Raw genomic sequence first — 27,294 nt, forward strand, 5'->3', positions numbered from 1 at the left:
CGGAGCGCTGCAGCCGCCGCAATTTGAACGAATCATAAAGGCAGAATGGCGGGAACTAAGTAGCTATTGGTTGGCTTGTGGGCCAATTGGAAGACCCCCAATTTGGCGGGAGCCTTGATCACAGTCGGGGCTCCGAGTGTCTCTGCGCGAGCCCTGGGTGTCCGGCTACCGTGGTCATGTTCGTGTCCGATTTCCGCAAAGAGTTCTACGAGGTGGTCCAGAACCAGGTGATCCCCCCCCTTCCTTGGACCCTGAGGCCTTCTCGCGAGGAAGGGATGAAGGGGAGCGGCCGTGGGAGGACGGGAGGGGCCCGGGTTAGGAGCGCTGCGCTCAGCTCTCTCTCTCTCTCTTCCCCCGATAGAGGGTCCTTCTCTTTGTGGCTTCGGACGTGGACGCCCTGTGCGCTTGCAAGATTCTTCAGGTGCGACTGCGGACCCCGGGAGGGTGGGGCCGGGCGAGAGCTGAGGGTGCCGGGTGCGCTGGGGCGGGAGGTGGGGTAGGAGCAGGGCGGGCGGCGAGGAGCAGGGTAAGGAACCCCTTCTCCGGTGAGAGCTCAGGTTGGGGTGGGGGCTGCAGCACCAACAACTGGAAGCTGGGAGGAGGCCTCTGGAAGTTGCTTCCCTGGCAGGATGGTATTGGGTGGGTTAGAGAAGGTTTAGACAAAAGTCAGGGAGACCAGTTAGTATTTTTGCAATAACCTAGGCAAAATATGGTTGCATTAGAGAGACCTGTAGACCTGTAGTGGCTTTTCGGACGTTGGGTTTGAGACAGAGAAATCTGACAACTGAGGACATAGCGATGCCGTAAGTAATGCTGGAAATACAGGATTCCTTGGTCCAGTGGTTCTCAACCTTCCTAATGCCGCGACCCTTTAATACAGTTCCTCATGTTGTGGTGACCCCCAACCATAAAATTATTTTCGTTGCTACTTCATCACTGTAATTTTGCTACTGTTATAAATCTAATGTAAATATCTGATATTCAGGATGTATTTTCATTGTTACAAATTGAACATAATTAAAGCATAGTGATTAATCACAAAAACAATATGTAGTTATATATGTGTTTTCCGATGGTCTTAGGCGACCCCTGTGAAAGGGTCGTTCGACCCCCAAATGGGTCGCGACCCACAGGTTGAGAACCGCTGCCTTAGTCTATTATGGACGATCATTGCTTCGGTTTTTTTATACGGTACAGCGATGTTTACATGAGCTTTGGTCAGGCCCTTGGTTCAGGAACTACTTCTCAGAAGAACTAGAAGATCAGCTTTCCTCCCAATGTTTTCCTTTGGTAATTTAAAAAAATTTGGCAAAGTTTACAGAATCGTGCAGTGAACGCTCACATTCCCATCCCCTAGTTTTTCCCATTCATATTTTTCTAACCTTATTTTTTCACATGTCATTTGCCTCTCAACCCATCTTGTTTTTTTTAAGTGCATTTCAAGGTAAATTAAAGACATTCCAGATATGATAGGCTTTGAAAATAATCTCTCTCTAGGCCCTGTTCCAGTGTGACCACGTGCAATACACACTGGTTCCTGTTTCTGGGTGGCAAGAACTTGAAACTGCATTTCTTGAACATAAAGAACAGGTATGCGAGATGTATTTTGGAGTACTTGGGCTTTTTTTACTCAATTGTAATGTCTTATTTAAGTATCAAATATGTTGCACACTATGAAAGAGAAAAACAGGCATTACATCTGGGTGACATACCTTCAACTATGGGCAGCTTCTAACTTTGAATTTGTGTTGCAGACATTTCATTGTAAGGTGCCTGGAGTTTAGCTGTTTGTTTTAGATATGGCCTAGTTAAAATTATTTTAGATTAGACTACTATTCCCATGATCTCTCCAAGAAAATGTGTCCCAGTTTCCAATTTGGAATCCGGGAACATAATTTAAACTGGAAGTCAGGATTCCTCCCACCTCTGCATGGGGCTGTAATGAGAGTTGGGGTAGCTGAGACCCCACTGTGAGGGGCTGGAGTAGGGAAGAGGGTCCCTGGAGTCTGTGGCCATATATATGACAGTCTGGCAGAGGTAAATTCTCACCTGAGGCTCTTGTCATGATGGGAGGGACCTCTGCCAGTTCTATATTTATAAGGAAAGGATTTTCTATAGTGACGGGATGTAATGAAAACTTAATATTTAGGTGTCCATTAAGTATGGACTACCCAAGACTTGCTAAAATTTTTAACCTGTAGAATGCTGTTAGCATGGAGAGGCAGATAAGCAGAGTAGAGTGACTGAGATCTGAAGAGGCCCAGTTATGCCTTTGAAGTCTTGGTCTGCTCCTCATCAGCTTCTCTTTTGTTTTGTTTTGTTGTTTTTGTTAATCCTCACCCAAGGATATTTTTCCATTGACTTTTAGAGAGAGTGGAAGGGAGGGGGAGAGACAGAGAGATAAAAACATTGATGTGAGCCCTAGCTGGTTCGGCTCAGTGGATAGTGTCGGACTGTGGACTGAAGGGTCCCAGGTTCGATTCCCGTCAAGGGCACATGCCCGGGTTGTGGGCTCGGTCCCCAGTTGGGGGCGTGTAAGAGGCAGCCTATCAATGATTCTCTCTCATCATTGATGTTTCTATCTCTCCGTCTCCCTTCCTCTCTGAAATAAAAAAAAATTAAATAAAAAGAAAAAAAGCAACCCTGATGTGAGAGAGATACATCGATTGGTTGCCTCCCACATGCACCCTGACCAGGGCTGGGGATCGAGCCTGCAACCGAGGTACGTGCCCTTGACCAGAATTGAACCCGGCACCCTTCCGTCTACCAGCTGATGCTCTACCCACTGAGCCAAACCAGCCAGGGCCCTCATCGACTACTTGACTCCATGTGTGAGACGTGGGCATGCTGAGCCTCTGCATGCTCCACGGTGAAGCAGAGACAGCCACAGAGCCTACCTCACAGTGTTGTTAGGAAGTGAAATAGTATATGGAGTATATGAAGGCGCTTAGCACCGGCCAGCTGCGGGCTTATTTGGAGCCCCTTATTGTCAGGGCCTATTAGGGATCTGATGTATCTCAGCAGAAGGACTCAGAGGCCTAGAGCAGTGGTCGGCAAACTGCGGCCCCTTGAGTGTGGCTCTTCCACAAAATACCACGTGTGGGCGTGCACGTACAGTGTGATTGAAACTTCGTGGCCACACTCAAGGGGCCAAAGAGCCGCATGTGGCTCGCGAGCCGCAGTTTGCCGACCACTGGCCTAGTGTGCCCTGTCGATGTATTTACTTCACAATGTCTCTTCTTTTTTCAGTTCCGTTATTATATCCTCATAAACTGTGGAGCTAACATAGACCTACTGGATATCCTTCAGCCTGATGATGACGCCATGTTTTTTGTGTGTGACACCCATAGGCCAGTCAATGTCGTGAATGTGTACAATGATACCCAGGTAACTAGGTCTTTGGGCCCATGCATCTCCTGCGTTCTCCCCTCTGTCTGTCTGTTCCTTTTTATGCCAAGGACAGCATTGCACCTGGTGTCCTTAGCAAGACAAGAACCTGGTTTTGTCCATCTTTGATGAGAAACATAACCCTTGGAGTTGCTCGGAATGCATTTGTGGGATGTGCATGACCTGAAAGGTGTAGGGACCAGAACCCTGCCCTCGGAGCTCAGGCCTAGCCTCATTAACTATCAAGGGGCCTCAGAGACATCTGCCCTGCCCATCCAAGGGGTGGCATGAGGACCAGCAAGGCGGTGGTGCAAAAGGCCACTGTTAAAATGGCTCTGCTGCGTTTACTTTTTGAGCTCCTGAGCAGAACACGGAGCCTGGTGCAGAGCAGCCACCTAACCTTTCTCTGAGGTGATCTTTTCCCACCCACGTTAACAAAGTGTTGGCTCGGAATTCTCACGTGAAATCGCCGGCCTGGAGCTGCTTTTACGGACAGGACTTTTCCTCCCTTTGGGGTTGCACATCTTCGTGTTCTCTGTCAAAGGCCAAGTTGTGGAGAGTTTGTTTTGTTGGCTTGGTGTGTGGCCTAAGAGGGAGCTTTTTCCAAGACTTAGTGACTGTAGATAGTTTTCAAGTTTTCTTGTAATTTCTGCAGACAGTATGGTGTAACCCTAGCACCTCACTTAATGGAAATGAAAATTTTAAAATGCCTGAGAAGTTTGGAATTCTCAATCACGTGACTATGTGTGCAGAAAAGTTATGAGTCAACCAGTTAGGAAATAAGATTCTTCAAGACACAAACATATGGTGAATAGTTTTCTGTCAAGAGAGAGGAGAGACTTGATTGTTCTTTGTTTTAATCTTAGATCAAACTACTCATTAAACAAGACGATGACCTTGAAGTTCCCGCCTACGATGATATCTTTAGGGACGAAGAGGAGGAGGAAGAGCATTCAGAAGATCAAAGGGATGACGGGTCAGAGCCTTCTGAGAAGCGCACACGGTTAGAAGAGGTGGGTTTGGGCCTCTCGCCAGTCTTAGGGAACCTGTCACTCCAGGAGGTCAGAGGTGAGTCTGGAGCCTGCTGGACCCAGACATAGCTGGGAGGTAGCCGGTGTGGGCATGTACAGGAGGTAACCGATCGATGTTTCTCTCTCACATCAATGTTTCTTTCTCTCCCTCTCATTTCCTCTCTAGAATGAAAAAATAAACCACATTCCCTCAAATGTGGATTAAAAAAGATTAATTAGAATAGTAGCTGATGCATGATAGGATGTAAGAAACATTAGCTCTTATTTATCTGGTGGGGAAGCCAGTATGAGGCAGCGGTGGGTTATCCCCGATGACCTGGTGGTGGGGGTGTTGGAAAACGGAGGTAGACAGAGTGTACCCTGAGCAGGCATTGTGGAAGCATCACTCTTGTCCTAGTGTCTTCAGGGCTGATGGGTCAGAGGAGTCCCGGCCATCCCTCACCTCGTCGCTTCCCTTCTGTGGAGCAGACTGTGCTCAGGGCACAGCAATGACCCCTATTTTGGATCTGAGTCCAATGGCTTCTGTCAAATCAGAACGTTCTCGGGCTGTGGCGATAAATTCCCGGCTCTAATGGCTTACTTTTGTCTTCTTTGTCTCCTGTATCAGGAGATAGTAGCAGAACCCATGAAAAGGAGGGAGCGAAGAGAGTGGGAGGCCCGGAGGTAAGTGTGCACTGCAAGCAGCACCTTGCTCTGCCTTTGGGTCTGTGGCATCTGTGTTTTCCCTGGGAGCCGCATGCAGTTTTCTCCCTTTGAGGATAATTTCTTTAGTTTAGAGCCTCTGGGCCTTTGGCTCCTCGAGTGAGCATGTGGTCCCTGCATTGGAGAACCTGGGATCCTTTTTGTAGTCCTGGTCCCAGGAGTGACAGGAGCAGACCCAGAGGTCTCCCAAATACATCACCAAGCATGATGGCCTCTGGTTCTTTTGTTTTCATTGTTTTCCAGATGGAGATACTTTTACTTACAGACTTTTACAATTGATTTAGATTCCAATCGTGTAAAACTTATCATAGAAATAGAAGTACTATGTACTTAATTGTCCATTCTGCTCCTTTTTGAACTGTATCTTACTTCAGTGTCTTGCCATGACAAGTCAGGCTGCAGTGAACAACCTGTGCACATAGCAAGTTTGGTCTTGCTTGTTCCTTTGAATTGTCTTGGGATAATTTCTCAGAAGTGGGGTTCTGGGACTGTTCCGTTGTCCATCTCCCATTGCCACAGCGGTTTTTATTTCTATCACTCCCTTCCCAGCCTCCTGCCTATACACTCCAAGAAAGGGTCAATAAGTGAAAACAAAGACTACCATGCCCTTATCTGCATTTCTTTGAGAACTGTAACATTTTAGCACCTTCCCCAAATGTTTGCTGTTCCCTGTTGAAGACTCGCGTTTTATGTCGCACTTTATTTTGTTACAGAAGAGACATCCTCTTTGACTATGAGCAGTATGAATACCATGGGACGTCAGTGAGTATGGATAGGTGGAATTCACCACAAAGTTCTGACTTGGGGGTCATTGTCCTGGAACATGAGGAGGAATGAGCATAGAGCCACAAAAATCTGGTCTGAATCTGAGCCCCATAATTTCCTACTGTGTGAGCTTGGGAGGTGGTACAGTCTCTCTGAGCCTTAAATCCTCCACTAAAGGAGAGACAATCATTTCAGAGGCAGTTGTTAGGATTACCCTTGGTACCCAATCCACTCGCACACTCTGGTCGGGCAGACTCGCTGCAGGAGTTCAGCTGGGCCCTGAGCAGCACAGGTCTGGGCTAGCTGTGGCCTGGCCCCGTGTGTGCCCCTTCCATGAGCATGGCTGCCTCTGGACTCAGGCTTTCCTCCTCTTTCTTTCAGTCGGCCATGGTGATGTTCGACCTGGCGTGGATGATGTCCAAGGATATGAATGACATGCTGTGGTATGTAGCCTCTAGTCGAGGTCACTCCCATTCGTGGCTTCCTTCTAGCAGCTCTGTCCGCCCAGTGAGGGCAGGGTCTGGAGGAAGATGTCCCCATGTGCACCTCCCTTGTTCCCACTGGGAGCATTGGATGGAGACCCCTTCTGGGAATGTGCATGGCCCTGGCTTTCTTTCTAACCGTGAGGCTGTCAGGGCAGCACGTGAACTCTCAGGTGTGGAGGGAGCATGGCCAGTGCAGAGGGTCGGACGGTGGAGCTTGGATACAGCTCCTCCCTTCCTACTCTACCGCTGAGCCTTACAGAAGGAGCGTGAGATTTGAACAAGGCAGCCCTGCTAGGCATCTTTGCAACCCTGGCATGTGACCCCTCTGAGTTTGCTTTAAGCAGGAACTCTTGGTACACTGGGGTGGAAAAGTCAGAAGGAGGTGGGTGGGGTTGGTCCCAGGGATGACACCCCAGGTGGCATTCTCTGAAGAGGTCCCTGTGAGGTGGGAGCATGCTGCACTGAGAGATGTGGTGGGTGCTCCAGTGACCCGTCTTCCACCCCCAGGGCCTCACTTTGTACCCAGTGCCAGCTGTGGCCCTGGAGGGGTGTCTTAAAGGACACTGCCTGAGACCAGCAGACAGCACACACCTCGGGTCTTGGTCCCTCCTGCTGTGGGCCGGCTGAGACCCCAGGGAGGTCAGTCCAGCCTAGATCTCCATGATCTCATCCACAAAAGATAAGCTTGGAGAAGGAACCTTGGAAGGTTACTAAGGAGCCTAAATGCTGTTACTTTATGCCCCATCATTTTACACAGGAAGGACAGGGAGCTGTGGATGTGACAAGGGCATATCTCAGAGAGGGGTAATGTGAGGGGCTCAGAGGTAGAGTGAGGCACCAGGCCTGAGCATGGTGTCTGCTACAGTCCTGCACTGGCAGGACGAGGGCAGCGAGTGGCGGGCGAGCCAGGATGCAGAGAGTGGCGCCCTGCGCCTTGTTCTTGATCTCCCTCGTTGTGTATCAAAAGTTCCTGCAGTGGTAGCACTGAACCAGGAGCCCTGAGTCTCCCCCATCACCTCTCCACCCCGAAGAGGGACTAGCTGTCTGAGGGTGGGCCTGGGTCTGGCCATGATGGCAGGACGCTCCTGCCTGCCCCGCCCTGTGCGAGGCCTCATTGCCCTCTCCTCTTTTTCCAGGTGGGCCATCGTGGGACTAACAGACCAGTGGGTACAAGACAGGATCACTCAGTAAGGATGTCCTCCCTCGGGCTGTTCAAGGTCGGCCTGTGCTGGGAGGATGTACACGGCCCAGCCGCAGGCTCTGAGTTTGCAGCGGGGGCCATGGGGTGGCAGCGTCACTGTAGAGCCCCACTGAGGAGGGGCCCGGCATTGGGCCCTGAGTCCTTGTCACCGAGGGAGGGCTTAGGACCGGAATCTCTGTCAAAGTAGCATGTGGCCTTACGTGGACGTTTCGCCCACTTCTCGGGAACCCCAGCAGGGGGAGCCAGAGGGGAGAGGAGGGAGCCCAGCCTCCCCCGAGCTGGGGGGCTTTTTTTCCCCTTGTGCTGTAAAAGGTGTGCCCCATGCACGGGGAACACAGGGCAGGAGGCGGAGGCTGAGGGCCCCAGGAGTCCTGCCAGGGAGGGTGGGTGAGGGTTACAGGGAGGCCTGGCATGGAATGAATCCTTTTTTGCCCCTCAGTGGGCAGACTTTGGTGCTTGCCATTGGAATCAGACAGACAAGCTGAAAGGCCACCGAATGCAGGTGCCAAGGAGGGACAGGGTGCTGGTGCCTTCTCTCATCCCTACTCTGGTAGCCGGCAGGTGGGGACTCCAAGGGAATCAAAGGGACCTTGGCCCCAAGACGTTAACCCTTTCCCTGGGGACCCGAGCCTGTCACCTGGCACTGCCCCAGGCACAGCCTCCTTGTACAGTTTGCAAAGGTCCCCGTGCCCCTATTTTCTGCTTCCCCTACCTTTCTAAGTCTGCAGTGTGGCTGAGGGAGTGGGAGGGTCCTGAGTTTCACAGGCCCGGGGGTACTTCCTGGATCTGTCATCTGGGCCCAGCCTGCTGCCCTGCTGGTCCTCACTCCCTCTTCCCTGTTAGGTTAGCATGGGGTGTATGCAAGTGCTAGGCGCCATCCCTGGCCTGTGGCTTCCCCTTAGGTGAAGCCACACTATTACTGTCCTGTTCAGTGGCCCCTTTAGGTAGACCTGGACTCCGGTCTCTCCTGTGCTCGGAAGCACTTCCTGTGCCTGGTCCACACCCCCTGCTGCGGATCACCGTCACCTGTGGGGTCTGTCCACTTGACCGTGGCTGGCAGGCAGGGCTGCGGCCCACTCTCAGAAGGCCTCAAATAAGTAACGGCAGGGCAGCTGGTGCCCAGAGGAGAGTGCAGGGGAGGTGGGGGCCTGAGCTCCCCGCTGCCAGCTCTGCTCAGCTCCCCCAGCACCCAGACCTGCCATCCCCTTTGCCATGATTGCTTTCTAGGCAGAGGTGGTGGGCTGGCCCTTGAGCCTGTGAGGGGAAGCCCTGAGGGAGGGGAAAGCCGTGGCAGGCTGCACGTGAGGAGAGGAGGGAGCCCACCCAGGCCAGCAGTGCTTCCTTCCCAGGATGAAGTACGTGACTGACGTTGGCATCCTGCAGCGCCACGTGTCCCGGCACAACCACCGGGACGAGGACGAGGAGAATGCCCTCTCTGTGGACTGCATGCGCATCTCCTTCGAGTACGAGTATCCTTGTAGCTCAGGCCTTCGGGGTGCAGGCAGCGCCCCTGCCCTCAGATACTTTGTTCTGTCGTGCATTGTTGTCACCTCTGCAGACCCCAGCCCATGTCCCCTGTGTTTGGCGTGCTTGCTGGCCACAGCCCTTCGGGTTGTGCAGCTGTGGCTGCCATGTCCCCAGGATGGGCATCAGACAAGAGGCTTTGAGAAGAGGGGTCCCATGTGTCCCTGGGCTGGGCAAGGCACCAGGTACTAGGGACGCAGGTTCTGCCTCACCTTGTCTGTGTGGCTTTGGCTCCTAGGCACCACAGCTGTTTTAAGAAGCATCCCGTGTGTATTTAGAGCTCATTGTAGGCCTGGTGCTAAGTGTATGCAGTAGGGCATGAGGGACTGCCTGTGTGGTGGAGGCAGTTTAGTGACATTTGCAGACTCCTGTCAAGTCAGGAAAAAAGTGAACCAGCATGTGATTCCATAGTGGGCGTTTCATGAGATCATTTGGGGGTTTGATGGAGTAAGTGGCCCTGTGAGTCCAGAGCAGTAACTGAGTTCACTTTTTAGTGTTTAAAAGGTTCCTGAACTGCTGATTGGAGGAAAGGAGACAGGATGGTGGCTTGGATCAGACCACAGCAGTGAGTGTGAGGCATGATGGGGTTGCTGCTTAGGTGGCAGAATAATGGCAAGGACAGTGCCTTCCTTTCCCAGTGCTGAGTTGGCTGGGAATGAGTAAAAACATGGATTTGGACAGGTCATGTAGAGGTGCTGGGTGCGGGGCGGCCGAATTCCTGGGAGAGGAGCCACAGGGTGCAGGAACCCACTGGGAATTGAGTCCAGACATGTGACATTCAGGACCAGGGCTTGCTGGGGTGTGGGCAGAGAGGTCGGTGGCTATGAAGGGGCAGCAAAGAGAACACGGCCTGCCACCTGCTCAGAGGCTGGCCTGGGGGAGGCAGGTATGTTGGCAGGAGTAGTATTACTACGATGCAGACAGGGCCAGCCTGGCATCCTGCCTGAGACCCTCCAGTGAGAGGAGGGGCCTCGGAGTTGGGAATATCCTTGCACACAGCCTCACTACTGACCCCATGAGCAGTGAGGGGCGTATTCAGGAAGAGAGGTGAGGATGGGGCCTTTGCTGAGGGAGTCCAGGTGGCGGGGGGATGGGTGGGGTGGAGGGCAGGGTCAGGTGAAGGATGCAGGGAGTCACAAGGGTCTCTCTAACCACAATAAGGCTCTCAGAACCCCTTCAGTTTCCCTGTCTATCACACAGAGGTAATGGTGTACACCCACAATCTCACAAACTCTGTATATGGGTTAAATTAAGCAAGAAGGACAAAGAGCTCCAGTGTACTCAGGGGTTAACTGAGTACCTGGTGAATGGAGCAGGCCATCTACTGGAGCATCAAAGGGGGCCCTCACAGGGTGGGGCGGGGCCCAGGTTACGGTGCAGCCTCCTTGACTGCAGGCCCAGCCTCCGCCTGGCACTCTACCAGCACTGGTCCCTCCATGACAGCCTGTACAACACGTGCTACACTGCAGCCAGGTTCAAGCTCTGGTCTGTGCACGGGCAGAAGCGGCTCCAGGAGTTCCTTGCGGACATGGGGTGAGTGACCCCTTGACCTGAAGTCCCCCAGGAGAAAAGCCCCTCCCCTTCATTGTGACTGACGTGGTTGTAATATTTAGCTTTGTCTATTTCTGCCATAAATTCCTCACTCTGAGTTCCCAGAATATCATCTGAAGGCCCAGGCTGGGATATCCCTTGTTTACAAACACTGGGGCCCTTGCGGGGTTCTCCCCAACCCCCCACTTTTGGTGTTCAGCGTCAGTGTTCTCTATTTGAAGTCAGATTGTGTATGACTAGTGCTTGCCACCTTTCCAGTCTCCCCCTGAAGCAGGTGAAGCAGAAGTTTCAGTCTATGGACATCTCTTTGAAGGAGAATTTGCGGGAGCTCATTGAAGAATCTGCGAATAAATTTGGGTAAACACGTGTTTTTCTGTACTAAGCTTTGTTAAGGTTTCAGTTTTAACCACATTTCCTAAAATAATGTAAAAAAACAGGAATGCACAAATGAGCATGACCTGCCGAGCCTTTCCTGAAGTTTTCAGTTCTCTCTGGGTTACAGATAGGGGCTTTGTGAAGTGCCCAAAAGGTCCAGAATCTTTAAATCCCAGGGCTGAGGTCGACCCAGTGTGTCCCTCACTGGACACAGGGAATGCCGGGGAAGAGCCCACTGGCTCCAGACTCAGGCGAGTTCTACCAACCACTGCCGCTCCTGGCATCCTGGGGCGTGGGAGAGGACCATGCACAGCCTGGCCTGACAGCTAGTTATTCTGCTCCCAACCAGCTGAGCAGCTTTGGACCAGGCGTTCAGTGCCCAGGTTACAGGGCTCTACATCAGGCCTTCTAACCCCCTTCATTTTCTGACCAAAGAGCCATACTGCTGCTGGGGGCTGGAGAAGGGGGAACAGCAGCACATTTTGCTGTCCTGGCCTAGTGGTAAGAGCTCACCCACAACTTGATACTCCCATGTGCCCCTGGGGTGACAGCCATGTTGCTTCCTCCTGTTGCAGGATGAAGGACATGCGCGTGCAGACTTTCAGCATTCATTTTGGCTTCAAGCATAAGTTCCTGGCCAGTGACGTGGTCTTTGCTACCATGTCACTGATGGAGAGCCCCGAGAAGGACAGCTCGGGGACAGATAACTTCATCCAGGCTCTGGACAGTCTCTCCAGGTAGTGGACATGGCTGTGGCCTCTAGCCCCTCAGGCCATCTCCTGCCCTCAACCTCACACTGCCCAGGGAGGCCGGTCTCAGGGACCCCCGGGGTGTGGATGTGACTTTGGCCTGCCGAAACTGCTGACATGCAAATTAGAATCACATATAAGTTGTGTGTACTTATGGTTTCGTTTCTCTTGGGTATATGCCTAGGAATGGACTTGTTGGGTCATACACTGCCCTCATCCCAGGATTGATGGGTCAGTTTTAGACATTGTCTGCTGACTTCCTGCTATGACAAAAGAGCATTTTTCTCACCTTTGTGCTCCTTCCCCTCCTGTTGTTACAGTCTGCCACTATTTTTAGCTCCTTTGTAACTTCAACATACTTACATCTTGTTCTATCACCAGTGTCTCCTGTCTCCCTTCTTTGTAAGAAAAGGATATCAGCATTCCTACTTTTCACCTTCCCCCCTCCCCCCAATTAATCTAGGCTTTTACGTTTTCAAGGTTGAGAACACTTAATCTTGAGTGAGAGGAGAGAATGTGAGTCATCTCGTTTTTGGCTATAGGTTGATGCTGAAAGATGGAAATCAATGAATAGCGTTACTTCACTGCTAGTAAAATACCTCAGAGTCGGTAATGAGCAGTGGTTACATTATGTTCTGCTCTAGCGCTTTGTTTTTCCTGGAGCTCTGATGTGCCTTTTATCACATCCAGTTTCTTCTTGGCTCTCCTTTCAGCAGGTTTTCCCCAAGTCCCCTTTGTCCGTGAGAGCCTGGGTTCTGTCTTTTCACTCCAGCCTGGACCTGCAGCTCCCGACGCCTGTTGTCCGCTGCTATCGTGGATGGCCCTTAACTGCGCCCCTGGTTTGGAGCCAACATTTCTCAGCATCCTCATCTTTTGTCTTTTTTTTTTTTTTTACGCCTTCGTTTTGCCAGAGCACAATCTCGAGTAACTTTTAAAGAAAGAGCGCGTGAGGAGTATAAATGTTCTGAGTTGCACTTCTGACCATATCTCTTTCTACCCTCTTCTGACTGCTGGTTTAGCTCGTATAGAATTCTAGGTAAAAGGTAATTCTTGTTGAAGGTGGATTCCATTGCTCCCCTGTCTTCCAGTAGCCAGTGGTGCTAATGAGAAGTCTCAGCCATTTTCGTTTCTTTCTTTTTTATATTTTTTTATATATAAATGTGTTCCCAGCCCATCTGAAGAAGCTTACAGGGTCTTTTATTCTCAGTGTTTCAGAATTTCCTAGTGATGTGTCTAGGGTGGATCTTGTTTCGTGTATTATATTGGGTTCTCAGTGAGCCCTTTCAATCCGAGGTTCTGTGTCTTTAAGCTTGAGAATGCTTTTGTGCTATTTCTTTTTTTTTTTAATTGTTGAGAGTATGTGCTATTTCTTTACTATCCCCCAACACATATATGTCAATGTTTTTTATTTTCTTTCCAGACTTCCTAGATAATGCTCTAGCTCTTATTTTTGTCTTATATTTCCATGTCTTTGTTTTGTTATTGACGTTAAGGAAGCTTTTCTTTATTCTGTCTTGGAAAGATAATTTTTTATTTTTTGCTATTATTTTACTTTCCACAAACACTTCCTAGTATCAAATGGTTCCTTTTTTATAGCATGCAATTCTTGGTTTATGAATACACTAGTTGCCCAAATCTCTCTGAAGATACTAGAGTTCATTTTCTTTTTTTCTCCAAATTATCTCATTTTCTTCATGGGTTGTTTTTTCAGGGCCCAGGTGTTTCTCAATGTCTGATGGTTCTTCACATTCAAGAGGGGCGGGGGGCGGGGGGGGGCTGTAGAGCTCTGGGTTTTGGTCACAGCCTGCTAGCCAGAAGGCATCACTTCATCTTGAGGGGTGGGAGTCAGTGTGACACTTGGGGAACCTTAACTTCTGGGTGCAGAGGCTTTGCTTGAGGACCTCACTTCTCCACAAGGATTCATTTTTTTATTATTATTTATTTATTTATTTATATTTTTATTATTTTTAAATATATTTTTATTGATTTTTTACAGAGAGGAAGGGAGAGGGATAGAGAGTTAGGAACATCGATGAGAGAGAAACATCTATCAGCTGCCTCCTGCACACTCCTTACTGGGGATGTGCCCGCAACCAAGGTACATGCCCTTGACCGGAATCGAACCTGGGACCCTTCAGTCCGCAGGCCGACACTCTATCCACTGAGCCAACCAGTCAGGGCCGAGGATTCATTTTGATGTACTCAGAGGGGAACCTTCCTTTTTGTGGCAAAAGGTAAAAATCCATTTGTCAGGTCCTCCCTGCAGCCCTTGCCCAGGGCTCTCTGATCAGAGCCCTCCAGGCGCCTTCCAAGGCCTGCTGGGCAGGGTCTTCTCCCGCTATCGGCTTTTAGTTTCCCGCCTTCTGATGCCAGTAGCCCTTCCCACCTCTCCTGTCCATCACTAGGGGTTTATACAGTGTTTACTCCTTCCTTTCCCGTGAAAGGAAACTCAGGAGGGCGAGAAATCAACGGTCATCCCTACATTCTCTCCTGACCCAGGAACCAAGCATTCTGTTTGACTCTGTGCTGAAGCCATGTGTCTGCCATGTTACAGGGGTAACCTGGACAAGCTATACCACGGCCTGGAGCTTGCCAAGAAGCAGCTGCTAGCTACGCAGCAGACCATTGCCAGCTGCCTTTGCACCAACCTCGTCATCTCCCAGGGACCTTTCCTCTACTGCTCCCTCATGGAGGTCAGGCTGCCTCGGATACGGACGGGCACCGGCCACATCTGCTGGTGGTCCCCTCTGACCGAGTGTCTTCTCCCTGCAGGGCACTCCAGACGTCGCGCTCTTCTCCAAGCCAGCCTCCCTGAGTCTGCTCAGCAGACACCTGCTCAAGTCTTTTGTGTGTTCGGTGAGGAGCAGGGCGGGTGGGTGCCAGAGGGCAGACTTCTTGGAGCAGCGCTCAGATGGGCACTAGAAGCTGGCCTTGGATGCCTGTGTCTGTTCACCAGCTACAGGGTCTGGGCAAACCCTTCCCTGCTGACCCCCAGGAACCTCCCAGTTCCCATAAGCTCTGATTTTGTCGCTGGCCATTCTGGTCACTCAGACAAATGGGGAGGGCCTCAGGGAGCATGTGGGACTAGGGTTCATGTTCTGCTGTTGCAGAGTTGCAGATCAGGGAAAGATGAAGTTGGTTGGAGCAAACTTGCTTCCCAGCACAAGTTTGTTTTCTGGGCTTACTTTCCCATTGCTGTGTGTGGTTCTGTCTTCCCTATGACCTGACACCCTTCTTTGCCTTGGCCTGGGACACCCCCCCATAATTCAGCTGGCATTGGAACAGGGACCCTACCCTGATAATGTGAGCACTTTCCCAGGTTTGGTCAAGGAAAAGATTATCCCTCACATTTCAGCAATCACTCTTCTTCCAGGATGAGGGTTTACACTGGGGGCTACTTTAGACAAATGTTGAATAGAAGGTTGAGATGACCTCATACCAATCAACTGACCAATAAAATTACTTGAAAACAGTCAAGTAATAACAAAAGGTCTACTAGGGACAAATTCTGAAGTTCTCTAGGCTGTGTTTAAATCTCAGCCTCTTCGTTTACCAGTTGTGTGAAGTGAGGTCTATTATTCGACCTGAGCCTCAGTTTCCCTATCTGTAGAATGGGTGAGGTCCATTCATTTTTCAGATGTTTATTAAACATCCACTGCCTGCTGGGCTCTGATGTCATAGGGTGACCATCCATAAGGTTCAAGTCCCAGAACGGCCCTCACGTCTGGACAGACCAGGACAGGTGGTCACCTTGGTTGTGGGACGTGGGTATCATGGACATAGCAGTGAAGGAAACACTCGAGTCTCGGTGTTGAGGAAGCACACATGCTAGCGAGAGAGAAAGACGAATAAATACATACAGTGTCAGGTGGTGGCACACACTGTGGAGAAGATGAAGCAGTGTGAGGGAGGGGGCTTGATTGGGGAGGGCTTCCTGGAGGAGGTGGTGACTGTGTCAGGACCTAAAGGAGGTGAGGGAGGAAACAGCTAAGGGGTAGTGGGGCCTTGACCATCAGCACAGAAGGAAGCTGAAGCAGCCGATGGATGCTTGAGCATCTCTTCTGATGAAATGGAGCCCCTGGAGGCTTCTGGGGAGTTGAGCAGTGGCTCTGTCAGGTCCTGGGCACTGAATGCTGCATTCATCCTTCAACACCATGACTGGGGATGTTTTGCCTCCACAGACGAAGAACCGGCGCTGCAAGCTGCTGCCCTTAGTGATGGCTGCCCCACTGAATGTGGAACAAGGCACAGTGACTGTGGTGGGCATCCCTCCAGAGACCGACAGCTCGGACAGAAAGAAGTGAGTCTTGTTCTACATGTCCTGGGAGCTTGCGGGGTTTAGGGGGGTGCAGGGGTGTCATTAGCTTGTGAGCCCTTTGGAGTTGGGTGAGGTTTGTCCTCAAAGCCACACCTTTTCTTCAATGAGGCAAAGCTTTGAGGGCTTCAATCCACAGGTGGCAGGTTATCCCCTCTCCTGTTGGACATTCATGCTGTTTCCAACTCTGTTGTTATTATTTTTTAAAATATTTTTTTTTATTGACTTTTAGAGAGAGAGGAAGGGAGAGGGGGAGAGAGAGAGAAACATCGATTGCTGCCTCCTGCACACACCCTGCAACCTTTCAGTTCATGGGATGATGCCCAAGCAACTGAGCCACACCAGTTGAGGCCAACTCTTTGTTGTTACTAATAACGAGTGGGTTTGACCAGGCTCATCTTCCTGCACTTCTGCAAAGCTTTCCTCACATCTAAATGTATTTCTGGCCCTTCCCTGCATCTTCAGCACTGTGTTCTTGCCCTTCTCTTGCATCAGTGTTAGGTCTCCTCCTGACTACTCCTTCCAGACCAGGTGTTGGCCAGCAGGCAAGGCCAAGGGCTCCCTGGCTCTCCCTGCTGTCCCTCCATGCTGTGCACACTGGAGAACTTCGTGACTAATCTCAGGGGCTGCCTGTCGCCATCCTTAGGTATCTTTGCCTCCTAAGTGCAATCAGTGCCCCGGGTCAAGTGCTCCCCAACAAATCCCATAAGGCGACCTTGGATGGATGCTGAGTGACAGCAGGTAGCAGGAAGCTGCCACCCAGCTTCCTGGCAGGGCAGCTTGGGTGGCCAAGGACCAACCAATATTTTGTGCCCCTCATTTTTCCCAACTAGCCTTTGTTGGCCTCTGCCATAGAGGACAGATCAATCATAGCTCCACTGTTGTGAGCTTGAACCTCCTGTGTTTGCAAAGGCCACTTAGTAGGAAATTGGGTGAGACAATGAACTTTTTTAGACAAGTGCTTCTAAGTGGCTAAGCTGCTCTCCAAAGCTTCTCCATGGGTCTCCAATTCATGATCACACAGGTTGTAGCTGGCCAGGGATCGTGCCTGGGTTCCAGGCAGCCAGCAAGCACTCCCTCATGGTGTCATCACAGTCACCTGCATTCTTCCTCCAGTCACTTTGTCATTGGACGTCATATGTGTAACCATGCTTAGTGCTAGCTCTGAGTGTGCACAGTCCCTTGTGAGAGTTGCCATGGAAGTTTGAAGCACATGTCCTTCCTTTTGCCTCCACTCTGTGGTGGGCCCAAGAGCCCCTTCCCCACAACTCAATTCGTCTGCTGCCAGCCCTTAGCTGGCCCAGCCCTGAGTCCCCAGGGGGTGGGCCCATGCTCTACGCTATCTCTCTGCTGCCCTGTGCTCTCAGCAGCTCGGTACTCCTGCCTCCTGCCCTTGTTGGCCAAGTTCCGGCCGCATGCCAGAACCCAGCTCTGCAGCCTCCTCCCAGTCCTATCCTACTGTGTGTAACCTGGTCTCATTTGAGACCCCTGTCCCAGCAGTTTTCACTGAGCCTCTGCCTCTCACCTGCTCCAGCTGCCAGCACAATGACAGGCATGAAGGAGGCTCCGGTCAGAGCCCTGGGCATGAAGCCCTGGGGGGTGCAAATGGACATTCACTCCCTGAGGGCTGAGAAGGGCTCAATGGGGTACAGATGGGAAGCAGCAGTGAGAGGTGTTGCCAGCCCAATGAGTGGTGGTGAGGCCTCAGAGGGCAGTGCCCCAGGAAGGGGCATGAGTCCTGATGGGAGGAACTGGCAGCTGGGAAGGAGTTTGGGCTGAATCTGGTGTGTGTCCAGAGACATGGGAAGGGACCGTCACTGTGGCAGGGCCCCCAATGTGCCTGTTATGTGTCCGCAGCTTTTTTGGGCGGGCATTTGAGAAGGCAGCGGAGGGCACCAACTCCCGGACACTGCACAACTATTTTGACTTCTCAGGTAAGAGTCCAATGTATTGGGGCCCATTCAAGGTCAGCACTGGCCTTGGAACCAGGGAAGCTGGCATCACCCGAGATACCTTGCCAGCAGCCCTCTCATCCTGCTGGAACCAGTGCTGAGCCTGGCTTCTCTAGGCAGCTCAGGGAGCTCTGGAATGCTTCAGACCGACAGGCTCCCAGGAGAAGAAACAGGTGCTGCCCAGGAACCCATAGGCCTGGCCCTTGAGATCACTTCACCAACGAGCCTGGAGGACTGGCCACTCACCAGAGCCTCCAGGGCCCAGCCTCACCCATCATGGTCTAAACACCAGAGCCTAAGCTCTCAACCCCCAAGATGGTGAAGTAGGTACCCCTCCCATGACCACGTCAAAATTCCAACTAAACTACAGAGCAACCATCATAGAGAACTGCCTGAAGTCTCGCTGAACAGAAGTCCTATAACTAAAGATATGAAGAAGAAGCCACATGGCGACTGGTAGAAGGGGGTGGAGACAGAATGGCGGGTCCCACACCCACCTGTGGCAGTTAAAAATCAGGACTTAGAAGGTATTGTGCTGAGTGAAATAAGTCTGACAAAGAAAGACAAATACCATATGATTTCATGTATATGCAAAATCTAAAGAACAAAAGAAACAGAACAAACACTCATAGATACAGAGAACATTTTAAAAGTTGCCAGAGGGTATGAGGAACAGTTTGGGGGCTGGGTGAAAAAGGTGAAGGGATTAAGAATCACAAATTGGTTGTTATAAAGTAGTCCTGGGGATGTAAGTATAGCATAAAGAAAATAGTCAATGGTATTGTAATAACTATGTATTGTGCCAGATGGGTACTAGATTTATTGGGGGGATCACTTCATAAGTTATATAAATGCCTAATCACTGGGTTGTACATCTGAAACTAACTTAATATTGTATGTCAAGAAAAAGAACCAGCCAGGCTTGTGGTGACTCGAGGGCACCACTTCCACCATTGTGCAGGCCAGCAGCTCTTGTCTGTGTTGTGAGGGGCCCACCTGAGGTTTCCATGTGGTTTGCATGATAGCTCAGGTACTGGCCCCACCCATGTGTTGCACGAGCCCAGAGAATGGAAGAGCCCTGCCCAAGTGGTGGCTTTAGGAGAATCATACCTGTAGGCCAGCCAGTGGTCCCTGCACGACCCTGAAACTTCTCTAGACACCAGCATGGAACATGGCTTACATTTGGCCATATTTGCTTTTTATTCTTGCTGACAGATTTTAAAACAGATGTGTTGACATTTCACCCCTGTATTAGTCTTCCCAGGCTGCCATAACAAAGTACCACAGACTGGGGGGTTTAAACAACATAAATGTATTTCTCAACCGTTATGAAGACTAGATCAAGGCATCTAGGATCAAGGCATCTACAGAGTCAGTTTCTTTTGAGGCCCCTCTCCTTGGCTTGTAGATTGCCATCTTCTCCCTCTGTGTCCCTGTCCAAATCTCTTATAGGAACACCAGTCAGATTGCATTAGGACCCACTATAACTGCCTTGTTTAATCACCTTTTTAAAAGCCCCATCTCCAAATATGTAGTCGCATTCTCAGGTGCTGGGAGTTAGGCCTTCAACATATGAATCTGGGAGAATATACTTCAGTCCTTAATACCCATCTCTTTTTATTTATTTTTAAAATATATTTTTATTGATCAGAGAGGTAGGGAGAAGGAGAGAGAGATAGAAACATCAATGATGAGAGAGAATCATTGATCGGCTGCCTCCTGCACGTCCCCTACTGGGGATCAAGCCTGCAACCCAGGCATATGCTGTTGACCGGAATCAAACCAGGACCCTTTCAGTCCACAGGCCAACACTCTATTCACTGAGCCAAACCCGCCAGGGCTCACCACCTGATTTCTTAATGACAATGATCACAGTGATCAGAGACCCAGTCTTCATTCCAGTTGCCTCAGTGTCTAGAGCTGGCTTCTTCATACTGGGCCCTCTCAGGCTGTGGCTCAGTTGGGTGGGTTCACCTCCAGCAGCAGCCCCCCAGTTGCTGTTTCGTGTCTGAGAGGTGGGAGAGATTGATGCTGGCTGACCTGCAGGATGCCCTAGCTATACCTGGGGAGGGTTTGTGGGCCAGGAGCTGCTTGGCTTCCCCTGTGGGTGGAGATCATGGGCAGCCCTGGCCAGTATGCCTGGGTGAGCTGAGCTTGAGGCTCCTGGAGCTGTGACTCATGGCACAGACAGCTGCAGGACCAGGCCAGGACAGTTTGCCCTTTAATGAGGGCCCATGTGTTTTTCTGAGCCTGATGCCCTCCAGAAGTAAAGGCAATTCGCATTGTGTCCCCCTTCTACAAGAGAGGACACTTAATCTGAGGAACTGGCCAGAACAGGACGGAAGGCTGGCTTCAGGGCCTCTCACAACCCACTGTGGGGCAGCACTCTGTCCAGCAGGGTGGAAGGCCTATCTGTGCCCAGGACTATGGTGTTAAAAGTCATCCCTGTATCCCCTCTGTTGCCTGTCAGTGCTGTTCCCCTGGCTGCCTGGAGGGTCCTCACCAAAAGGGCAGCTGGAGGTTTCTGAGGATTAAATACAGTGGGATGGGGAAGTATAACTTCTTAGTCCAGAATATTCCAGGCCATCAGGGTGCCAAGTCCATTTTGGAATGTACTGGAGGGTTCCAGCCCTGGGTGGTTGGAAAGAAGTTAATGTGCTGTGGCTTGTTTTTCTCATTTCTCCCTCCCGTCCCTACTCCTCCCTTCTCACAAGATGTTTTTCTTTCATTACTGCAGTAATTGAACTGAAAGCGGAGGATCGAAGCAAGTTTTTGGACGCGCTTGTTTCCCTCCTGTCCTGAGGGTGAGTGCGGGGGCAGGGTGGGAGCCCTGCCACAAAACCGGTGCTGCTAAAGGCCCCGCCTGATTCCTGCTGTGGTTTCCCTGCTCTTTGCCTCCTCAGATGGGGCTTCTACTTGGGTTTCGGACCATAGCGGGGCTCCTGAGGAGAACTGGGGCCAACACATTTTTCCCAAGAATGTCTGTCTCTGTGCTGGGGGCCGTGCCCACAATGGGGCATTTGGGGGAGCTAATTGCATTAAGTTCCTGAGGCCCCTTCAGAAATAGCCAGCATTTGCCCTCTTCCCAACCATACTGTGGGTTGGGCAACAGCCAGGGACACAGGCCACCTGGAGCCTTGTTGCCCCTTCAGCCTGGCTTCAGGCCCTGGGCTGGAGCCCACAAGGGCCTCTATTCAGGCTCTGAGAAAGCAAAGCTGCTGTCAGCCACTCAGCTGAGAATTATGAAATGGTGGCTGTCCGAGGGCCTGAACCAGCATGTGGCTGTAACTGACGGGCTCCTCGGGAAAGGCCACAGCTGACCAGGTCAGGGGCTGCTCTGTGTCTAGTGACCACTTCTCAGCACAGGGCCCCCCATCCAGTGGATGCCCACACCTAGTCCTGCATCTCCCTGAGCCTGGGCTGGGGCTACTGTTGTGGCAGATGAGCCTGTCAAGGCTCTGACATAGGGGGTCCTCATGCCGGTCCAGAGTCCCCCTGTTCCCCCGTCCATGATAAGCTGGAAACTAAGAGCAGATGATCCAGTCAAAGGTTACAGATGGGGCTCCCCGGCAGTGAGGCTGGCATTTGAGGCAGTCCCTCTCCTGCAGTCTGCTCAGTGATATGTCCTTCCACAAAGACAGGGTGCAAGGTGGCTCAGCCAGGAAGGGTGAGGAGTAGTGTGCCGGGGGTGGCAGCGAGACACTCCAGGCAAGGGGAGGGTCACCATGGGGCTGAGGCTGGACAAGCCACTGGGTAAGATCTGCAAGTAAGAAGGTGCTGGGGGTCCAGAAGGCCTTCTGGGGTTCTCGAGCAGATAACAGCCTGGACCTGGGTAGGGGGTACAGTCAGGAGGGCAGGGTCAGTGAGTGGTGGGGGCTACTCAGAAGCAGCAGCCTGGCATGTCGGAGGGAAGGCCCAGCAATGTATTATTTACTTTGGGGGAGACATAATAATTGTTTGAAATTTCTTTCTTTCTTTTCTTTTTCAGAGTTGGATATCTTCAGAAATGACCTCCTTCTCCTTATTTATATTAATAAGCTTTTTATTTAGATTGTAAGTTATGGGTACAGTTTTAAATGCAGGGACAGTGGTTTTTAATGGAATAAAAGGCTTATTTTAGGTTCGGTGTGCCAACCTTTGCTCCAGTCACAGGGCAAGCACTTAGTTGTGCTCGGAGCCTTCTGTGGATGCATAGAAGCCTTGATCATGTGCCCTGGACACCCGCAGGCCCCACAGGAAATCAGCACAGGTGGGGGGTATGGGGACAGCAATGGGCAGAGGCCAATCATCTGGGTGTCTATATAGCACTGCGCCAATCACTGCCCAGCAATGCCAGCCAGAACCTGGTTGTGTCCACTCGCCCACCACTTCCTCTTGGCCTTGGCAACATCTCAAGTTCACTCTCTTGACCATGTCCCACTCTCTTGATCAGCCACCCCAGGACTGTCATCTCACACTTCAGCACCTATGTGTCCATGCATCACCAACCCCACAGGCACACAGTGAGGCCCAAGCCAGAAGGGCTGCTGATAGAGACACGATGCCCCCAAGGTCAGCTTCACCTGTGTCTTTGTCACAGAAGGTCCGAGCTAGACAGGACCTTGGTGACCTCCTAAGTCTTCAGAACAGCGAGAGTTCTCCAGGAGCCATGGGATCCACCGGTCCCACTCTCCCAGATGTCTCTGGAGCATGATCTGGAGGCAAGGATGCTCCCTGCTCCCATCTATTCCTGCTCTTTGGGAGGTCTGTCAGATACCTCACCAGTTTTAGGGGAGGAGAGAGTTCATACAAGGGGCTGAGCTTGTCTGTGGTTACCACCTGGGAGCTTGGGTGCCAGGGAGGCAAGCAGGCTGGAGGGACGTGGCCACCTGAGTGCAGCACCTGGGGCCGTGGGCAGGTGGAGGCTGAGTAGTTTGAGCAGGCTGTAAGTTGTGGAGGGGAAAGCTTAGAGTGGCGCCTGAAATTGAGGCTGTGGGTGGGTGTGGCCAAGACTCAAGGCAGCCCTTAGGAAAGGGTAGTGGGCACAGTGAGGTTGGCTGCAATGGGGGCCAGCTTCTCTCTCCTGACCTCTGGCAGTGGACTTTGCACCCTGTTCTTGGCATCAGTCAGGTGGCAGCAGCCTGGCTCTCCAGGGCTCGCCCTCAAGCTGCCCACCCTGGCTGTTTGCAAAAGCTGTCTGCAGCTGGCTTCACAACCCCAGCTGAGACCTGAAAGAGTTGGAGAGCTATGGGTTTGTGTGGGATGCAGACTGCTCTTGGCCAAATACCCTGTAGCCAGCATTAGCTGGCCCCAGCAGCCAGGAGCAGCAGTGCAAGAACCAGAATGACAGACTCCCACAGGAGCTGTTTTTGGTCCCTGCTGCACAGGCCATGGCAGGCTGCTGAGGTCCTTTGTACTGTGGGGCCCCTCCTGCTGCAGCTCATCCCATTGTTGGGAGCTCAGGCCACCAGATGTTTCAGCCTCCTGGGAAGTCCCACTCACTGGCTCTGCTGTGGCCACCCTGAGCCCATGTCTTCAGGTTCTCTCTATCAACCCTTCCCCCAAGAGGCCTGACCAAGCCTGGGAGACTCCTTGCTACTGGACATGACACTGGCATTTCTGGACAGGGCCAGGGTTGGGGGCAGATGCCAAACCTTCCTGCTGGCCAGGCTTGGAACACCTCCTTTGCTTCTGTCCACTGCTCTCTTCTATCCTAGTCTGGCAGAAGGTAAAAATACATTAATTTCAAGTGCCTAGAACAGGGCTGGAAGCAACGAGCTTTCAGTTGCTGTAATAGCTCTGGTTTGCTCTGCTCTTCTGGGATCCACAACCACCCCCAGGTGCCTGACCAGGGACAGCATAGCTCCCAGGGGTCCCACCTACAGGAGGAGGGTCATACAGAGGGCTCCCAGCAGGTGCTGATGGCACAAGTCTGGGATGGTCATCAGGTTGGGCACAGTGGAACGAGACTGGCAGAAGAGCCAGGATGGGCTGGAGCTGAGCCACTGGCCATGAGGCCTCCTCCCATGGCAACAAGCTTGTCGGCCTGCAGCTAGCTCTGCCGGAGCCCACCCAGCACACATCCTGGATTCGCCCCTGCTCCCACTGCACCCAGCTGACAGGCCCAGTTGGTGTACAGATGTCTGTGGCCATTTAATGTGACCCAGAGATAGATGAGCCATGAGGGGGCAGGTGGAAAACACCCACCCTGTGGAGCCCAGCCTCTTCTAAACAAAGCCAGCAGCAGCCTGGCAGTCCACCCTCAGCACTTCCTGCATCTCAAGCCCACCACTCACTGGCTTGGGGGGGGGGGGGGTGACCACCCCTTCCTCCCAGGTCCCATGGCTCAGAGAGGCTCTTCTGACTACAGGGTCTTCCTGGGTTGCAGCGAGCTTTGGCTGTTTCCTACCCAGCAGGAAGGTGATCATGTGGCAGAGAGGACCCAAGGAAAGGCTGTGGGTGGGATCGATGGGCTCGAGCTAGCTGTGGAAGGTCCCCACAGGAGCCTTTCAGGAGGAGTCCATGTGTGGGTGGATGAATGGGGGCTGCTGGGTACAGGTGGTACAGCACAGACAACAGAACACAGGTGGGAGGGTTTTCAAACCATTTACTAAACAAATTCTTACCCTCCCCCAAACGGCGAAGGAGGACAGCACCCAAGCCCCACACTCAGGATCTTGGCCTGGGGAGCTGCTGGGTTGAGGGAGGGAGGGAGGTCCAGACCAAGTCTCTTGGGCCCCCGAGGCTCAGGGCCTGCTGATGGCGGTAAAGGCCAGCTGTACACATCCTTCATGCAACCCAGGCTGGGGGCCCCGGGCCCTCAGTCTGACCCTCTGGAATCAGCAGAAACCGCTGGTGGGGACGGGGAGAGAAGTGGCATCTTTGGTCCAGCGCCCACACAACCAAGGAATCTGAGCCCCACCCACGTCGGAGCCAACAATGCCCCCAGAAAAAGAAATCGAGCAAGTCCTCCCAAGTGCGTGTCGCCTGTTCAGGGCAGGGCACCGCCCAGGACCCAGCGAGTAACGGTCGGAGTGGACAGGCTGCGGAGCTCCATGGCAGTACTCCGGCTTGTGAGCGTCGCTGACACGAGGGGCCCCGCCGTGCCTGGCGCCCTCAGACGTAGTTTTTCTTGTCGTAGTCGCCGCCGGCCGCGGGCCGTCGCGGCGCCGAATACTTGACGGGGAAGCTGAGGTCCCGGCGGCCCGCGCAGACCCAGGCGCCGCAGCACACGAGGCCCCCGCCGCACATGAGCAGCGCCGAGGCGGCCCAGCCGATGTACAACGCTGCTCCCAGTTCGTATTTGTTTGACACGGATACATTCGGGTCGTAGAATTCGCGGACCACGATGTTGGCGAACCAGCAGAGCGGCACGAGCGCCAGCAGCCCGCAGAATGCGTAGAGCGCGCCGCCCGCGAGAGCCACGCGCGCCTTGTTGGGCCCCGGGGCCACGCAGGTGGTGCACTGCGCGCCCGCCAGGGTCAGGCAGAGCGCGAGGAGCGCCAGCAGTGCGGCGCCCACGGTGAGCGCCCGCGCCGCCTGCACCTCGGCGCTCAGCGCCAGCACCGAGTCATACATCTTGCACTGCATGTGCCCCGTGCTCTGCACCACGCACGACATCCAGAGCCCCTTCCAGGTGGTCTGCGCCGTCACGATGTTGTGGTCCAGGAAAGCGGTCACCTGCCACATGGGCAGCCCGCACGCCAGGATCAGGCCCACCCAGCCGATCAGGCACAGTACCAGGCCGAGGATCTCCAGCGCCGCCGACCCCATGGCTGGAGGTGAGACGCGCGCCCGATGGCCCCGGGACCTCCGCGGGGGGCGCGGCGGTGCCTTGGCCGAGCAGATCGGTGCCCTGCGTGGATTCTGGTGCCCTTGCGCCCGCGCTGCCGGCTCACTGACCTCTCAGCTTGCTCCACTGGCCTGAACACAGACTTCGCGTCTGCTGGCACCTCCCGGGGTCCCTCCCCTTTGAAAGTTCGGGGGGCGGACTCGGGTCCGGCCTCCTGGCCCGAGCAGCCAATCCGCGCTGAAGCTGTCGACCCGCAGCCAATCATGACGCCCCCCAGTAGCCGGCAGGTAGTAAAATTACCGCGAGTGAGGATAGCGGAGAGCCGGGGGACCGCTCCCCGCACGGCCTCCACCCCCGAGCCACCACCGCTGTCGGTTGTCTAATTGTGGCTGAGCTCTTTCTGGGTTGGCCTGGGGCGGCTGCCAGCGCGCTCCTCCTCGGCCACCTCCTTGCATGTCCCCGCCTCGCCATTTTAGGAGCTGATCCCCAACTTCCCCCGCCACTTCCCGGAAAGAGCCCTGATGGTTTCCATCCCCAGGCCAGCTCCACTCTTCCCCGGCCAAGGTATGAGGGAGTCCCCACCATCACCACCGCGTAGAGGCCTGCGTGTGGGACTCTTGTGGTTACTTCCCCAAGCTCGCCTTGGAGCCTAAGCGGATCCAGACCCTTCACCGCATCCTTACTGCTCGGCGCCCCTCTGAGTCTTGGCGCAGGCTCTCCCACAGGCGGAGAGACCAGGCAGAATTGTGCGAGTCAGGCTGGCCTCCAGCCTCGTCCAAGGTCCTTCCCAGCACCACTGCCCACCCAATCACTGCCTCCCTGGGGCCTGAGGCCCCCAGCACGAAGCAGGAGGCACAGACGGTCTCTGGGGAAAGCCCTCCTCCCAGTCTGCTGCCGCCCTGGAGACTTTCTAGACCTCCCAACCTTCGCAGACTGCTCCTCTTCCTAAGATGCTGCCCATCCCCCATCGTGGGAGGCCCAGCTCAAGCGACACCCCTTCAGAAAGTCTCCAGTGTTCCCCAATGACCCAGCATACAGGCTGTACTGCGGTGGCCCAGCTCCAAGGCCTACTCTGGCCTCAGACAGGAGAGACATAAAGGGACAGAGGGGCTGTGCTCTGCCCTCCCACCAGTGGTAACTCTGATACCCCAGCCCCCAGACCAAACTCCGGAAGCCAACTTGGAGTTTCCTGGCCAGGAGGAAGAGCCTCCATCCTCACTAGAGGAGGGAGGTTCGGGATTTCCGGGCATTCTTCTGCACAATGGCCCAGCAGTTTCTCGAAAGGCCTACCAGGATGAACACAGGAGCCCCACAGGTGGGTCTTTCTGAACCTGCAGCCCACAACCCATGGGGGGCACCAGCCCTTTCTGGCAACCCCATCCTCACTATATGTCAACCCCCTTGTTTCCAGTAAAGTCTACTCTGTCCTGGACTGGGGTCCCTAGTAACCTAGATCTCTTCTGCTCTAAAACCCAACATAACCAAA

General features: G+C 52.9%; 2 protein-coding genes across 3 annotated transcripts; one reads left to right on the forward strand and one right to left on the reverse strand.

The window, feature by feature from the left end:
- The first annotated feature begins 36 nt into the window (after positions 1–36).
- On the forward strand, positions 37–22,158 carry CDC45 (cell division cycle 45). 2 transcript variants are annotated; one of them, XM_006099542.3, is made up of 19 exons: positions 37–227; positions 362–421; positions 1,498–1,590; positions 3,250–3,387; positions 4,254–4,400; positions 5,026–5,081; positions 5,834–5,882; positions 6,267–6,328; positions 7,507–7,557; positions 8,921–9,040; positions 10,497–10,628; positions 10,905–11,003; positions 11,597–11,758; positions 14,325–14,463; positions 14,543–14,626; positions 15,952–16,070; positions 17,943–18,019; positions 20,775–20,841; positions 22,026–22,158. In XM_006099542.3, the coding sequence occupies exons 1-18, from the start codon at positions 177–179 to the stop codon at positions 20,837–20,839; spliced, it is 1,704 nt and encodes a 567-aa protein (XP_006099604.1). In that variant the 5' UTR covers positions 37–176; the 3' UTR covers positions 20,840–20,841; positions 22,026–22,158. The 2 variants fall into 2 exon arrangements, 1 of the variants encoding a protein (XP_006099604.1); XR_002831830.1 differs by lacking the exons at positions 20,775–20,841; positions 22,026–22,158 and having other exon boundaries at positions 115–227; positions 14,544–14,626; positions 17,943–17,994.
- A 2,448-nt stretch (positions 22,159–24,606) lies between these two features.
- On the reverse strand, positions 24,607–26,266 carry CLDN5 (claudin 5). The gene has a single exon (XM_006099543.3). The coding sequence runs from the start codon at positions 25,787–25,789 to the stop codon at positions 25,133–25,135; it is 657 nt and encodes a 218-aa protein (XP_006099605.1). The 5' UTR covers positions 25,790–26,266; the 3' UTR covers positions 24,607–25,132.
- Between the last annotated feature and the right edge of the window lie 1,028 nt (positions 26,267–27,294).

This window comes from Myotis lucifugus, unplaced genomic scaffold, assembly GCF_000147115.1.
Source record: "Myotis lucifugus unplaced genomic scaffold, Myoluc2.0 scaffold_276, whole genome shotgun sequence".
Taxonomy (NCBI): domain Eukaryota; kingdom Metazoa; phylum Chordata; class Mammalia; order Chiroptera; family Vespertilionidae; genus Myotis; species Myotis lucifugus.